The 16,451-nt window shown below is 35.4% G+C and overlaps 1 protein-coding gene and 1 long non-coding RNA gene across 2 annotated transcripts in view; both read right to left on the reverse strand.

Annotated features, from left to right (window-relative positions):
• Positions 1–3,900: 3,900 nt before the first annotated feature.
• LOC120625376 lies at positions 3,901–4,335 on the reverse strand. The gene is made up of 2 exons (XR_005658797.1): positions 4,203–4,335; positions 3,901–4,017 (listed from the first exon to the last, which is right to left on the reverse strand). It is a non-coding gene; the product is annotated as an uncharacterized LOC120625376 (long non-coding RNA).
• A 722-nt stretch (positions 4,336–5,057) lies between these two features.
• Positions 5,058–16,451, reverse strand: part of LOC120625375 (neuropeptides capa receptor-like) — a 46,209-nt gene continuing 34,815 nt past the window's right edge. The window contains exons 5-7 of the mRNA XM_039892417.1: positions 15,923–16,026; positions 9,981–10,164; positions 5,058–6,890 (exon numbers count right to left, since the gene is read on the reverse strand). Coding sequence (XP_039748351.1) covers positions 6,596–6,890; positions 9,981–10,164; positions 15,923–16,026 — 583 coding nt within the window. The 3' untranslated portion in view covers positions 5,058–6,595. The remainder of the gene's footprint in view (positions 6,891–9,980; positions 10,165–15,922; positions 16,027–16,451) is intronic.

A 16,451-nucleotide genomic window follows, 5' to 3' on the forward strand; every position in this document is an offset into this window, starting at 1 on the left:
TAAAATTAATGAAAACGTCAATACTTGTAAACTCTCTTGAAGTTTTGCCAAGACATAATAATATGAATTCGGAAACTGTGGACGAGTAACATCATGAAGCTCTGAGTACTTGATGATGTGATGAAAACTTTGTACGTTGTTATTATTTTCGTCTCTTATTTCCATCGACATCGACCTTAATTTATTTTGGTTTTCTGTGCCAGGATTTCCGCAACGGAGGCGTTTTTCCGGTTTAGATGTAACGTTACCAAATATAGGTACGAGTTTGTATAAGTGTGCACGGTTCAAATATTTTGTGATAGGTTTATTTGTATAATGAAGTTTTAAGTTTCAGTATTGTTGATTACCAGCTCTTGAAAGCTCCTCTGCGTTCCGATGCTCCGTTTTAGCAAACAAACCAACCCCTTCAGTACCACTAATATAGTTGCGTTAGAGAAACTGAAATATGCGAGTTTTTTTATGATAATTTCTTATAACCTTTCCGGGATAGAATTTACGTTAGCAAATATATGTAAAAGTGAGGACGGTTTGTGAAATGTTTAAATTTGTGTAATGAAGTTTTGAGTTTCAGTATTTTTGTTTACCAGTTCTCCTCCAAGGATCCTCTTTGTTCCGATACTTCGTTTCTGCACTTTAAAAAGGTACAAAAAAAAAAGAAGTTCTCTGCCTAAGTAATTGTACTGACACGACATGGCAGTTATATTAAATCCATACCTCTAATCTTTTTCTACGCGACAACGTACCGGAACGTTTGATTATTAGGCGGCACATCTATGTCGGTGGAGTGGTAACTATCATGTCAAGTGGCATGTGTGTGCGTGTTAACGTTGGCACACTTCCTTTCAGTGATTTGAAATCATTACAATAGTAATATACACTACATTATATTTTATTACGCTAGCAACGCCATATATAAGTGCATATAAAATATACTAGCTTCTGCCCGCGACTTCGTCTGCGTGGACTTCAGAGGGTCCACTGGGTCTAAGGCTTCGCTCGTTAACAATTTTTAATCCTACCACGGGAACTATTTGAGAGATATGTATAGAAAGTACATGACCTTTTCCATAGGTGCCATGCACGCTTTTTCGAATACAATTTTCCCGTGGCTTAGCTCATGAATGAATGAATAAATACACTTTTATTGTAAACCACATAAACATAACAAATTATAAGTAAAAATTTAACAAAAAGTATACAATTTGGCGGCCTTCGCCAAATCGCTACATAGCGATCTCTTCCAGGCAACCAAAGGCGTTAAAACAGCTCAAGAAGAGAGGTAGGTGGTGCATTTAAATAAACATGCATAAACCTATATATACAAATATAATATATACATATAACAAACTTACAATAAAATGTATAGAAAAATTTTAAATTTTCCCTCGGGAACTAATTACGGAATCGGGATATAAGGTAGCCAATGTTCTTTTATGTCAAAGGCTACATGCATGCCAAATTTCATCCAAATCCGTTAAGCCGTTTTTGCGAGATTGAAATATTAGTATGCCTATGAGTAAGTATTTGTTGTCCGTAACTTCGTCAGCGTTTTTTTGAAGTATACTTTTTTAGGTGAGACTAGAGAGAAACTCAGATTTTTTTCTGACGGTAGTAACGTTTACGTCAGACGTTTGTGTAGTTTCCGCTATTTAATAATAATAATTTAAATTGGTCGTAAGTATATGTCATATACTCCACGTTTCTTGACTTATACGCCAGCTAGTGGCAAATATCATAATCAATTAGGATTATTTATTTCCAATATTTTCAAACGGAACAATAGCAAAGTGAATAAAAATTCAACAGATTTAAAAAAAGTATTTTAATTGAAAACCTTTTTTGAAAATCTCTGAATATACTTTTTTCTTACTTTTGTAATAAATAAATTATTAATAAATTTTCCGGCGATTGCGACATTCTATAATATTCAATGACAAGGTTTTATTGACATGCGCTGATCTAACCTTCAATTTTCTACTCTCAACTATTCTATTTAACAAATGAAAATATTTATCAAATATGAAAGTGATATTAATTAATTTTAAATAGAATATAAAATGAAAAAGTGCATATTAAATGAAATGGCGGAGTCACAGGAACATTTTACTCTTTCATCAATAAATACTTAATAATAAAAGTTTTACTTCAATCGAGCGTAAAGGTTACACGCAAACACTTTTTATTTCGGTCTTACAAAAGTCCCAGGAGAACAGTTTGACGACCTCTTTGGAACACAATTTGGGAATTTATAATTTCTGAATTTTCTCTTGTCTGATTTGGATTCGGCCGTGGCTAGCTACCACCCTACCGACAGAGACGTGCCGCCAAGCGATTTAGCGTTCCTATACGATTTCGCGTAGAAACCGATTCGGGGTACGGTTTAAATATAACTGGCATATTCACAAACAGGTTAGCGCACTGCCAACTTAGGCTGCATCATCACTTAGGTACCATCACGAAATATGGCGGATAAGGTTTTCGAATGCAAGCTATATATAAGCATCCACAGTGATCATCAGGTTACATCTTTTGGGGATTTTTTTGTAGCTCAGCGTGATACCGTTTGGTGACGGCAGATGTGCTATGATGTGACGGCAGATCAGAAAACAGTTCTCACTATAAATAATACGAATAAAAATTAATAAATTCCTGCCAATTCTTTTGTAGACATATTTCTAAACCAATCTAATTTAACAAGTGTAAAAGAAGTGCTATCCTCTTTATAATGTGTAGGAAAAGATTATTCGAGGATAGACAACAGAATTTAGAGCATTAGGTATATTTTAAGCCCATCTTTCTTATATTAAGCAGAACTTTAGAAGCTCAAAAGCAAAATCGTGCTCTGATCCCGAATTAAATTTCAGACTTTGAGGGTTGTTTCACATTTCCAGCACATGTTGTTCATGAAACAATGCTTTCGCTCTGAAAGTTAACATTTAAAATTTGGGAAACGAATTTATTATGCTTGATGTTTCCAATTACGTAACTTTTACTAAAAGCAGAATTTTTACACCGAAACTAAGGCCTGATTAAAAGGATTTTAATTTTATGACGAAGATTATTCGTGTGAAATTTTTGTTTTGTTAATGTCAGGTCTAAAAATTTGCTTAATCCAGCGAACGTAAAAAGAAAATCTAAAACATACTTAACGATAAAATACGAGTAAGCCTTTATTTATATCTTACTCATATTATAAATGTGAAAGTGTCGATGTTTGTTACTCAAGCACGCAAAAACGGCGGAACGGATTTGGATGAAATTTGACATCGAAAAGAACATAGGCTACCTTTATCCCGATTCCTTAAGTAGTTCCCGAAGGAAAACTGAAAATTGTTGACGAGCAAAGCGGCGGGCAGACAGCTTTTTAAATTTCGTATGCATGCCATTACCTAAGCAGGTTTTATACTAATCTCTCAAATAGTTCCCGTGGTAGGATTAAAAATTGTTAACGAACGAATCTTTAGATATAATTCTGAAGTCCTCGTAGACGAAGTGGCGGACAGAAGCTAGTTACTTAATATTTATTTGATTTTAAATAGCGGCCAATCAAATAAGCAGTTTGAATTGGGCTGAAATAAAAGGGCTTAGCTCACTTATGGAAATAGAATTCGCCTTTTGCATACCAACAAGTGAAATGGTCGGCATATAAGCATTTTTTAGGTAACTAGCTGTAGCCCGCAACTTTCCCCGCATTTGTCATTGTTTTAAAACATCTAAAACAGGCTTGAAACAATGCAATGTCTATCTCTAGGGTGCAAGCTATTTCTGTATATTTTCCCATAGAGCAGTCGTACTAAATAAATTGCTTGACCGAACTCACCTTTAAGTCCCAATGAGAATATAAACACTTGGCAAAGCTTAGCTAAAGATCGATAGGAGTTACGAAAAAAATAAACGACCTGCGTATCTGGGTGAGGTTTTATTTAACCCATTATAGGTATTCCAAGCCCACGGGAATTTTCTCCGAACCCTTTCTTAGCGATTGCTTACGTGACCGTTTCTGCTCGACATGTTCAGCTGTAAAGTTTCTTTATCTGAAGATCACTAGGAAAATGAGGTAAGTTTATACCAACTTGTAATTTATTTCAGAATGGGCGGGACTCAACTTAGTAAATATAATATTACAGAATGAACTTGTTTCCAAGGCTACGTGTTTCTGGAAAAATGGGTTGGCTAAATTTTTCAAAACTAGCTGTACGTACCTGGCTTTGCCCGCTTGTAATGGTCTAACATTAAATTTGTTAAATGAAATAATAGTTGTTCAAAAAAACTAAAAAATACGTTTTGTATATTAAACCGTGTTATTTTATAAGAGCAAAATTAATCCGTAACCCATTCACCATGAAATTTATTCGGCTAATGGTGATTGGAAATTAAAATTAACATATTTCCTGCCTTATCGACTATAGATGAAAATTATATAAATTAACAAAAATCTTATGATGCAAATTGAAAAATGGAATAATTTTATATAATCAGTGAATTGTCAACGGTCTTCGATATATCGACAAAGTTTGGACGAAATCAACCGTTTCAAGAGGGTCAAAATCCAAAGAGTGTCCAAAGGAGTCGGTTACAATCATACAAACAAACACACATGTGATACTAATGAAATCGTATACTTACCTAATATAAAGTGTAATGGCACTTATTTGCCCACTTATTACACTTACTTTTTGTTTGGTTACTTATTACTTAGTTTAAATCTCCCTGGCGCAGCGGCGAGCGCCGTGGGAAATCCCGGGTTCGATACCCCACAGAGGCAATTTGGGAATTTATAATATCTGAATTTTCTCTGGTCTGGTCTGGTGGGAGACATCAACAGTTCAACACGATACCATCTCATACTGTATAATAACTTACCACAATATCCCTAACTAACTTTCTTAAGGCAGTCAGTTGGTGAAATAAAATAAGTCATGAGCTTTTTAAAATACTTTATTCCAATCACAACACAAATATATTCAAAATTCTCTTTGTACAATTATTTAAACTTCAACTACTGTTTAAAATAGAGATATAAACAACAGGTATATTGCATTTATTTTATCTTTTAGTTTACTAGTATATAGCTGATCTTCTTTTTTACTCATATTTATGTGTGTGCTACACTTGTGAACATTATTTTATATAACGAACGATATATCATAACGATGCAAAGATACCTTTCGGTGTCTTAGTCGTTTATCACACGCGTTCTCAACTAAATCCAGTTATAGATATGAGATAGATATCATTTATAGCCTCCAGCATGGCAATCATGAGTAAAAGACATTTTCTCTAGGAGCAAAGGACAAAATGCTTATCTTCTAAAGTTTTAGCCACTCTCCGAGCTCGCTCGGGTTGAAATAATATCCAAATAATAATACGTGCAATATTCAACTGGAGTAAACTTCACCTTTTCTTTGTTGTCATGCTTGTAAATTTTATCCCTCGCTAGTGGATATATTATCGGAGGATTTATCGGATTTTTGCCCTCTCCATGCTCGCCGTGTAACCAAGTTTAGCTTACCTTCTAGATAAGAAGAAAATCCTACTTATAAGAAAAATCTTAGGTTCTCTTTTTTTCTTCCCCAACCAAGAATTTTCTCGGCATTTATAACTGAAATATTTCATATTCCTTGTGAATTTATTACTCATAAAAAATACGTGGTCCTACGCGACGACGTTGGGAAAGAATTTAAACATTTTCGTCGGCAATAAATGGTCACGACTCCCTATAAATCAGGACGACCGGAAGCAGTCTAGACTGCGATCAGCAATTCTTGAAATTTTACGAGCAACAAATATTTTGTGGCATAATTTCACAATTATTATGATTTTCCTATACAACTTTATTGGATCCGTTTATACGAATTTCTTCACAATCGTAGCTTTGCCGGTGGCCTGTGTTTTGCTACTGGCCTCTTTGTGCATAAACTCTCATAAACCTGATCTTGAGCATTCACTCTCTAAGATATGAGAGTATAGTATCTTATTTTTTTATTTTTACAGTATACTTCACGGTTCAGAGTTAATTTTATTTCCCCTACAACTCGTTCAGGAATCATAAAATAATGTGTTCTCATTTTTACACGCTTTTCATTAGCTTCACCTGTATGTTTGTTTGTATGTTTGTAACCGACTCCTTTGGACTTGATTTTGACCCTCTTCAAACGGTCGGTTTCCTTCAAATTTTGTAGATATATCTAGGACCGATGACAATACACTAAAACTATCAAATGATAGTTTTATTCAATTTTTCAATTTGAAAATTAGATTTTTGTGAATTTATATAATTTTCATCAATAGCCGATAAGAAAGGAATGATGTTAGTTTTAATTTCCAACCATAATCTTCTAGCCGATTTCTCTAACATAAATAAATTTGATCGGAATGGGTTGTTAACCTTTAATTTCGCTGTAATAAAAATAATAGTTTAAGAAAAACTAAGAAAACACGTATTTTTTATAAATAGACTACTTTTTTATGCCACACGTGCTTTTTAATTTTATTGAACTATTAATTTTTCATTAATTTGGGGATTTAGTGATTTTGTTGTTATATTGAAATATGACTTTTGTCTTCACTTTCACTTTATAAGTCTGGTTATTCTTTATGGTATATTGTGGCAATCATTATGATTCGCTTCCTGAACGTGATCAGTTCCGTTCGGAAAATAAAATATAGTGTTCTCATCTATTTTAGTTTCAATTGAGAATGGGGATTCGTCCTTAACATAATCAACTTTGCTGGTTGATATTCTGGTAGTTTGGCTCATGGGTTCTTTGTAGAAGCTGGACCTGTTCCGATAAGTGGAAGACATCGTTGTTTCGCGACGTGTGTAATCAAAGTTACTGCGATCCGGGCGATGTTTGCACAGTAGGGTCTCGTGGAACGCCATTCGGTATCTGTTGGAAAAAAGCATTCCTTTTTACTGCTTTTACTTAGTGGTCTTATGTGCAGTGGGTAGGAGCTCGAATTCACTTTCAGGCCGAGTTCAAATCCCAGCACAGTAATTAAAAATATAATTTGCATCGACAGTGAAAGAAAACATCGTGAAGAAATCTGCATGCCTGAGAGTTCTACATAATATTCTCAAAGGTATGGGAGTCCAATTATCCACACTAGACCAACGTGGTGGACTACAGCCTTAATAACCCATTCTCATTGTGGGAGGAGATCCGTGCCCTGTAGTGGCACATCATATCGACCCATTACTAGGGCGGTAATGGGTCGATATGATGACTTGATGATTCAATCATAGTTCAGTTTGTTTGCTGAGGTGTGAGGTGAGGATAATCTAGCAGATGGTATGGGATATACGACCACAAAGGCTATGGTTATTGTATATTTACAATTTTCAGTAAACTTAGTTTTACGAGATGCTAAAGTTATTTAATTAATATAGTCTCGCCTCGATTGCAGGTCAGGGAGCATTTTTGCTACATGTACCTATGTTACCGAATCCCATATTATTATTATGATTACATAGGTAATAATTACTTTTGATTTAAAATTATTCGTTATCTATTTAATGAATTACGATAAATTACAAGTACTCAATTTTTTTTTATATTAATGTGTATGTTTAAATTGTATGTTTTACGAGGATCCTTCCCGGAAGAAAAGGAAACGAGGCAAGAAAACTTATCAATGACATGAACTCATATAAAGGAAAGACGAAAGAATCGTAAGAAAGTTTGAAATCATATTTACGAGCCTAGTTACGCCGTGTCCTACACGCAATAGTATAATATACATACATACTTATAATATATACAGATAATGATAAACATTCATGTTCATCACACAAAAAAAAATCCAGGTGTGGGAATCGAACCCACGGCTTTAGATGCAGAAAGCAGGGTCGCTGCCCACCGCGCCAACCGGCTGTCAATGTTAATTTGCGTAAACTGTTCTTTTAAAATTATATAGCCATCTTGTTATTACTTACACAGTACAGGCGTTTTTACTTTGTAGTTTTGAACAAGTATTATTGTTAGTTTGTTTTGAAATGACGTAGGTTCCGCAATTACGCACTACGTCTTTGCATACGCTCACATAAACAAGAAAATATAGATAGAAACACTTGGGATTTACATTTATTTTATGCGCCCTCTGCGAAATATTATAAACGAGCAAAGTTTGTTTAAATGTTAATGGAAATCGCGGTGCTATATTTATGAAATGATAAAATACCGTTCAGCTCAATATTTGAAGCGTATTCAGCAAAATCAATTCAAAGTCTGTCTGGAATTCATATCTATTAGATATGAATTCCAGACAGAGTTATTTTGCTTCTCCAGCAAGATTACGTACCCTAAATCGTAATTACTTCTATCCGAATCAAACTACCTAGTAGAGCACCAAAAAAGTTTATTCAAAAGACCCTCGAATTTCCTTTGACTGGGAAATGGATACAATTTTGATGAATTTCATTCAATATGTCAAAGCTTATTGAATTTCGGGTAATGAGTTCTTTTCGAAGTTTTTTCACGGTTTGATATTTTTATGCCACGTCGTTTGGAGACAATCAGAAATACCAGAAAATATCTCCAACACAATGCAACAAGAATGGAGAAGAAGAAGAAGAAGAATAAATGAAAAAAGTGTATAAATCATCTTTAGATAAAAGAGGAAAATTAGTAGGGATTGCCTTAAGGTGTGTATATATTTGTGCGTGTTTATGAGACGTCATAGCATCTTACTAGATCGCAATTGCTAGTCACCTCAGAGAGTATTGCCATATCGCCTAAGGTGACTTGCACTTGAGAAAGTGATTATGGTTTAAAATATCGAAGCAGAACTATGAACATACCAATACATTTTGCGGAGTAATTTTGCGGAGTAATTTTGCAAGCATATGGCAGAGTTCACGTAGGTAAAACCCTTTGCAGTAGTTGGTTGAAAAACCAAAACTGATTTCGATAAAATTAAACCATTAAAAGCAATAAATAGTCGAGCATAAATTATTAATTTTCTTATTGCGCCCATAAGGAGTCTTAAAACGAAAGCCACCGAGTCGCTAACAGGTAGGTTTACCGGCGTATTAATATATTAATAAAAGTTGGGAGCTAGTCCCGGACAAGATTTTTAACAACAAAAAAATTAAAAAAATTACAATCTATAGCCAATACATATTTGAAAATTTAATGTATGTTCACAAAATATATCAAAATTTAAAAGAAAATGTGACTGCAATAATTTGAACATTAGAAGCAAAAATAAACTTGAGTTACAGTACACTAGACTACACAAAATAAGCAATTCATTTAAAGGAAATTGTATACAATTTTACAATAAATTACCGGTTGATATCTTGGGGATGTCACTAAAAATGTTCAAAGTTTGTATTAAGCGAAAGCTTATAGAAAAGTCCTATTATAGTATAAAGGTTTACGTAAACGATAAAACAGCCTGGGTGTGAACAATTGCTCTAACCAGGTTGCTTCTTAAATATTTTCTAATGACAATGTGAGATGGTGTTAACTAAAATAACACCCGGCTTAATTTGTTGTGGGCTTCTTCTTAGACCAGGGCGCGTTTGGAACCCTCGTAGCTTTAGTTTTAAGTTTACGATTGTACACTACTCACTGCTATGTACACATTTTGTATATAATCAACGCATCAAAAGTGCCATCTATGAGCCTATTTGAATAAAGAAATATTTGACTTTGACTTTTACAACAGAACCCTTGCTGTATTGGTAGATCAGCGGGTTTGGTGTTACAGTAATATTATAATTTACGCCTGCAGATTATTGAAAAAAAACCATCGACTCTAAACAAAGCAAAGGCGCAGGGCATGCAAGGAACACGCGCTACAAAGTGCTGCTATCATCGTGAGGCATAGGTGTTAGCCTTATATGCCGAATCACACCGGCAACCACTCCCTCCAGACCGGAACACAGCAATGCTGCTTTGCGGAAAAAATAAGCCTGGCGGTAGTACTTCCTCGGACTAGCTCTGTCACTAATAGCTCTACTGCTATTGACTTACCTGGCACTCATAACGTTGTACAAAATCGGGTTGACAGTCGCTGATACGTAGTAGAGAGCACCGGCCACATTAAAGAGATGCTCGTTGATCACGTTGAACTGTGGGTGGTCGTAGCCGTAGATGAAGAACAGCCTTTGGAAGTGGAACGGAGCCCAGCATACGAAGAAAGCTATAACGACCGCGACTAGAAATAAAACATAAAAATTTACTCAGGTGAGGCGTCAGTTTTTGAATAGGAAATAACGACAAACTAACTTCTGTTAGCACTGACGGCAGATCAGTATACAGTAGTCACCATCACTCCTTTTCCGGCGGGTGTCGGACGAGGCAACTAATAGCCTAAGAGCTCACGACGGCCAGACCTTCGTTATTTAATAAAAGCCGAAAGTTCTTCTGTGCGTGTCTCCGATACAGGTAATAACGACCAGGGACAATAGAGTTTTTATTAAAGTATTATACTTTCGCTACAGTATAAAAGCTTTATTTTATATTAGCGTACCCAGCCCGCTTCGCCGGGCTAGATTTTGCTTTATTTTATTTAAACAATAAACATACATCATTAAATTTTTAATTTAAGTCCCATAATATATTAATCATTTATTTCTCTCCGTATTCATTCTCTTCTATTCTCTTCTCGAGCGGGTGAAGATCATTATCTACATCTATGTACACCCAACAATTAATTATCATCATAGTAAACAAAAGCTATATTTGACAGTTTGACAGTTCAAAAATAGGAGTGCTACGATCGTCACCAAACTCTATAGAATTACTCGCCAGGTGAATCCGGAGATTTCCGGAAAGTTTCATTGAAATCGTCTAGCCGTTTCGGAGCCTATACGGAACGTAACCACACTCTTTCTCTTTTATATATCTATATAAGATATGTATGTTACCTCAATACCTACAACTAACAGCTACTGCTATCACCAACCCGTGTGCTAGTGTTGTAATTATGGGCAACACCTCCCGCTGGCAGAAGCTTTTAGTCCAGGACTGGACTGTTATAGGGTCTCGATGTTGAACCCCTCTAACTTTTATGAAAGACAGTGTAAGAAAGAATGTAAAAAAGTGAACCTTCCTGCAGGCAGTTCAATCGCTTGCCAATGCTGCATGCTACAGCGATCTGTTGGCACTTCACTTAAAACGCGGTGGGTTGCGCTGGGTTTTAGTGGGTACTCCAGCCGCCTCTCGGCTGATGAGTACTACATACCGTTCCGGAAATGGACTAGATTACTAGCTTATTTCCGGAAGGGATGCGTAAACGCATTTCCCAGCGAGAAAAAAAAAAGGCAGTTCAATCGCTGACATATTTATGCGATTTGAATGCGGCTGTTGTGCATGACAAAAGTGGGGCGTCGGCCATTTCGAAGTCTCGGCACACAGCAACCCCTGTGTACCAATGCATTGCGATTTAGATGACTAGTACTTAATATTTTGATTTTAATGAGGTGATAAAAATATAATTTAATTGATTATTCTTTTCTGTTTATTTACTTTTTAATTCCTTTCAATTAGTGCAAGGGTGAACTACAAACTATTTGCGCGGAACTTGAAGATTGTAATGGAGCCAACTTTCAGCTTTCATCTAACACCCCTTATCATGGCTCATCTCAAAAATAATTAATTTATCATAAATCGATTGACATTTTACACTTGCTCTAAGTGCCTTTGAGTGCTATTTTATCTCTACATGAAAAATAACACTCAAGGGCATGATGTGGGAAAAAGGTGTGGCGATTGTAAGGGCAGTTACTTCATATTGTAAGTATTTGAGGAAAGGAAACTTTTGATAACGCCGAGTTATAAGCAGTGATAATAGCTACAGTATTATATTTATCAACAGTTCGAGGAAGAGAGACAAAAAGACGAGTCTTCCTTAAAACTAGGTTTATTTCAGGCATATAGGGACGTCGCAAGTATATCAAAAAATGATAATAATACATTAAAATAATCGGATTCAGTTATTATTAAATAGAATAATAAATAAATAAATATACCTACTACGACACTACCCACATCGCCACCTGGTCCCACGGTAAGCGTAGCCCAATAATTTTATGAATACTTGCATAAATACTTATAATATACTTATAGAAGTAAGGAAAAAATTAACACCTAAGGTAATCGTTGCAGATAGGCACAGAGGACAAACCTCTGCGGTTTTTTCGATGCTTTTTTACTAACCGTTTTATATGATAAATAAAAAAAAAACTGAAATAAACCCCGTTATAGTGTACTCACTCACTATAGTTGTAATTATAATAGTATTATTCAAACACAATAGTACGTAGAATGCTATTTATTGTAAACACTGGTGATTACATATTGAAATACACTAAGCTAATTATCTACCACGTGTTGCTTCTGCCGCTGCCAATGCTCAACTCATCCCCGCTATATTGTGGCGGCCATATTTATTAGACGGTGAATGTCAACAATCTAGTCAGTACCGTACACCCGTGGACATCCGAGCTGTCAAAGTTTTGATAACTTCATAAATTATTTATCTGTATTGTGGTATATTTAAGCGATCACTTAGAAAGTTAGGCGTTGGATCATTCAGAGAATATAATTATAACTCGAACAACCTTTTTGATGAAAATCGGTCCAAGATATCCGCCGCCACAAAATGGCGAATTACATATACTACCTGTATATTATAAGTATTTATGTGTATTATTATTGTTATCTGTATATTATAAGTATTAATTTATTAATTTATTCATAAGACACATCAGCAATTAATTGTAACTACGTTCATTAAGAAGAAAATTATGTGTTAGAATTACAAATTGTAATATGTGTATTATATTCATAAAAAATATGTATTCATCTTAGTACCCATTACACAAGTTATGCTTACTTTGGGGCTTGATGGCGGTGTGTGTATTGTGGTAGTATATTTATTTATTTAAAACAATTATTTAAAAACAAAAATTGTATATTTGGTTGTATTTTTTTTGTTTATATACTTATTTATTAATAAAAGAACAATAGAAATACAAATACGGAAGTAGAATACAAAAGGCGGCCTTATTGCTTAATAGCTATCTCTGTCAGGCAACCTTTGGATTAGGACAAGATGAGCGAGAGATATACGATTTGTCCTCCCTGGTGGTAAGTGCTTTGGTTTTCATAAGTGTGAGTTCCTGGGTTTGATCGCCGGCAGGGATTCTTTTTGATTAGGGATACTTTTTGATATGACTGCTATACCCATAACAGGTTATCCCGCAACCATCTTAATTCATTATCATCACTTACCATCAGGTGAGCATTGCATTCAAGGATTAACTTCTGGTGGAATAAACAACACTTATTTTATATTTCTTTAAATTGCTGTTTTCATTCCAGAAAGATTTATTTGCTTAATTAGTACTTAGATAAGTCTTTAAAATAAATTATACCAATTAATCTAGAAGCTTAATAAATCGTCGGGTTGGGAATTGGGCTAATATAGTGAGAAGTGTTTACTGTTTGGCTTACTGCTGAATTGTAGCCCAGTCTTGAAAAAAATCATTAATTATTTATTTATTTATACTCTTTATTTGCACAGTGTAAGTTTAAAAAAAACAGAAGAAGAATAAAAAAAAACACAGACAGAAGCAGTATACAAAAGGTGGCTTTATCGCTTAGTAGCGTTCTCTGCCAGGCTTAGAACCATCAGTTCTCCGAGCTATGTGCCTCATTTATGAGGCAACGTGCTTGATTTTCGGTCACGTAGTGACCGTCCATAAGTCATCACAAGCATCTCTGTTCAAAGAATTCAGGCACTGAGGGGTTTTAGACGAAGAGATGTCACGAAGTTTCCCGAACGCTGCCAATCCGGAGGATTTCTCGAAAATAAATATAGTAACCTCGTGATAAAAGTAACGGAATAATATCTTACTTAAGTAGGAATCTTCATATTATAACTTATATTCAATATTTTCAAACACCGCATGACTTAGTTATAAAGAAATGTCCCAAAATTATACCTCATATTTTGAAGGGAACTGAAAATGTAGTACCCTGCCGATCGAAGGTTAAAAGCAAATTACGTTATAAAGTTATACCAGGCAATATATCAGTGCTAGCCAGTTAGGTCATCTGTGTCAGTTCACGTTATTGACCTAATTACGATACCCGTTACTAAAATGCAGAAAATAGGGGTGAAATTCCCTTCCTCTTTACTACATAACTACTCTCTCGAACTTTCAGCAACAATTTAAGACGGTCTTTGTTTCAAACACAAGGACAACTCATGCTTATTTGTCCTAATAGCGTTTACATGTTATAATCTGTATAACGTAATAGACATATAACTCAAACTGGGTGAGACTTTGGCAGAGATGTGTTGTTTACGAAAATCTTTAAGTTTTGCATTAAATTGTTGAGTTCCACTAGTCAAGGCTTTTCATTTGATACCATTATTGAGACAGTTGTGAAAAAATATGTAATCTGCCATCGATATACGATGTCACACACACACACACACACACACACACACACACACACACACACACACACACACACATACGCACGCAAACATATATATAGAGAAACGTCAAACTGATGACACCACTTCGTTTTTGCGACGGGGTTTAAAAAATCAATCAAAACTTAGACAGTTAAAATATAGAAGGAAGCTTAACTATGAACGAATTCATGAATAAATACACATTTATTATTGTACACCACAGAGAAAAAGAAAGAGCAAAAGGAATACGTAGAGTAAGTTAGATAGAGGGCATGAGATGAGAATTGTATGAAAACCTTGAAATATATGACGCTCAAAAATGGAACGCCAGTGGCGGCCTGATTTATGCACCTCTGTAATAAGAAAAATAAGATAATTATGTCTACGATTTTCTCATGCTATTGCTATAAGATAGGACGTAATTTAAATAGACATAATTAGCCCGATTGGAGTTGAATATACCAGCTATGTGCGGTGATAAAGTCAGGGTGACTTTATCATCGCACATAGCTGATAGCATTGAAGGTAGATATTCAACTACTGTAGGAAGGTATTCAACTTTCAGCTTTACATAGCGTCGTTGTTCCGCCGGTTTTTTATTTCTTTACATACCACAAGGTTATAACCGGTATCACGGAATCTATGTGGGATATTTCAGTGGGTTGGGTATCCGAAACTTCTGTTCTTCTTGATTCGACGCGCGTAACATTAATTATTCTGTTAATAAACTTTAACAAATGTAAACGTCTAATGTTCGTCGTTTCATGTTCTTTAAAGAAAACGCATTACAATACAAATAGACATACTATTTGTATTGTAATATACCCTATTATTTGTAATTTCTTTTTAAAAATTTATATTCAATTTATCAATCAGTAAGTAGCCTATAACAGTCAACTGCTGGACCAAAGGCCTCTCCCAGTGGGAAGCCATAGGCCTCGCCCATAATCACCATGCTGGACGGACGGGTTCTGAACGCAGTAGATGGTAGTAATAGAACAGAGGACGCTGCTTCTTTTTTTTATACCACTACAACTTAGCCCTTGTCTGCAATCTCACCTGGTGGTAAATGATGATGCAGTCTAAGATGGTAGCGGGCTAACCTGTTAGGGAGTATGGTAGTTATACCCCTAATAGTTTTCTACGTGACATCGCACAGAAACACTATATCGCTTAGCAGCACGTCTTTGTCTGTAGGGTGGTAACCAGCCACGGCCAAAAAGCCTCCCACTAGACAAAAAATTCCCATCCTCTATTTTTAATATTTGTGATATCCTCGATCCGGGACGAGGATGGGGGTGACAGCTGGGAGATTAAAATAGAAGAAAATAAAAAAATTACTATGAAAAATAAAATAAAACTAAAACCTACCCATTGTTAGGTTTCACTTCACTGATCCCTTCCAAAATCTCACTCTTAACAAAAAAAAAACTTAGGCTGAACTGGAAACTTAAGAACATAATTTATAGACGACAGTACTTACTCAACATACGTATAACAGCTTTCCTCGACTTTGCCTGGCGCGTTTCTCCGTGTACGTGGTCTTTGAACAAGCCAATTTTTGTCTTCGCACTTACTCTGGTGGATCTGGGGAAAAAACCTGATTTAATATACGGCTACCATCAGCATCATAATTTTTTTTTATATACAAATACAAGTTAGCCCTTACCCAATCTCACCTGTAAGTGATGATGCAGTCGCAGTTGGTAGTGAGCTAACTTGTTATAGATATGGCATTTATATTAACTCCAAAGCCTTAATCGGTGTCTACGCGTCGTCGGCGTCGTACCGGAATGCTAAATAAGCGCAGCCGCTTGACGATAAACATGCCTGATGGAATTGGAGCAATGATGAGATATAAGTTAGATCGCATTTGCCTAGAAAATACCTATTCAATCTTTCTTGGAAGTACTCATGTTTGTTTCAAAACTTTATTGCGTACAAACCCATTTTATACAAAGTAAACACATATGCACACAGAAGAAACTTAGACTAGACAATGAGGCGTGAAA

The sequence above is a fragment of the Pararge aegeria genome, chromosome 7, assembly GCF_905163445.1.
Source record: "Pararge aegeria chromosome 7, ilParAegt1.1, whole genome shotgun sequence".
Taxonomy (NCBI): domain Eukaryota; kingdom Metazoa; phylum Arthropoda; class Insecta; order Lepidoptera; family Nymphalidae; genus Pararge; species Pararge aegeria.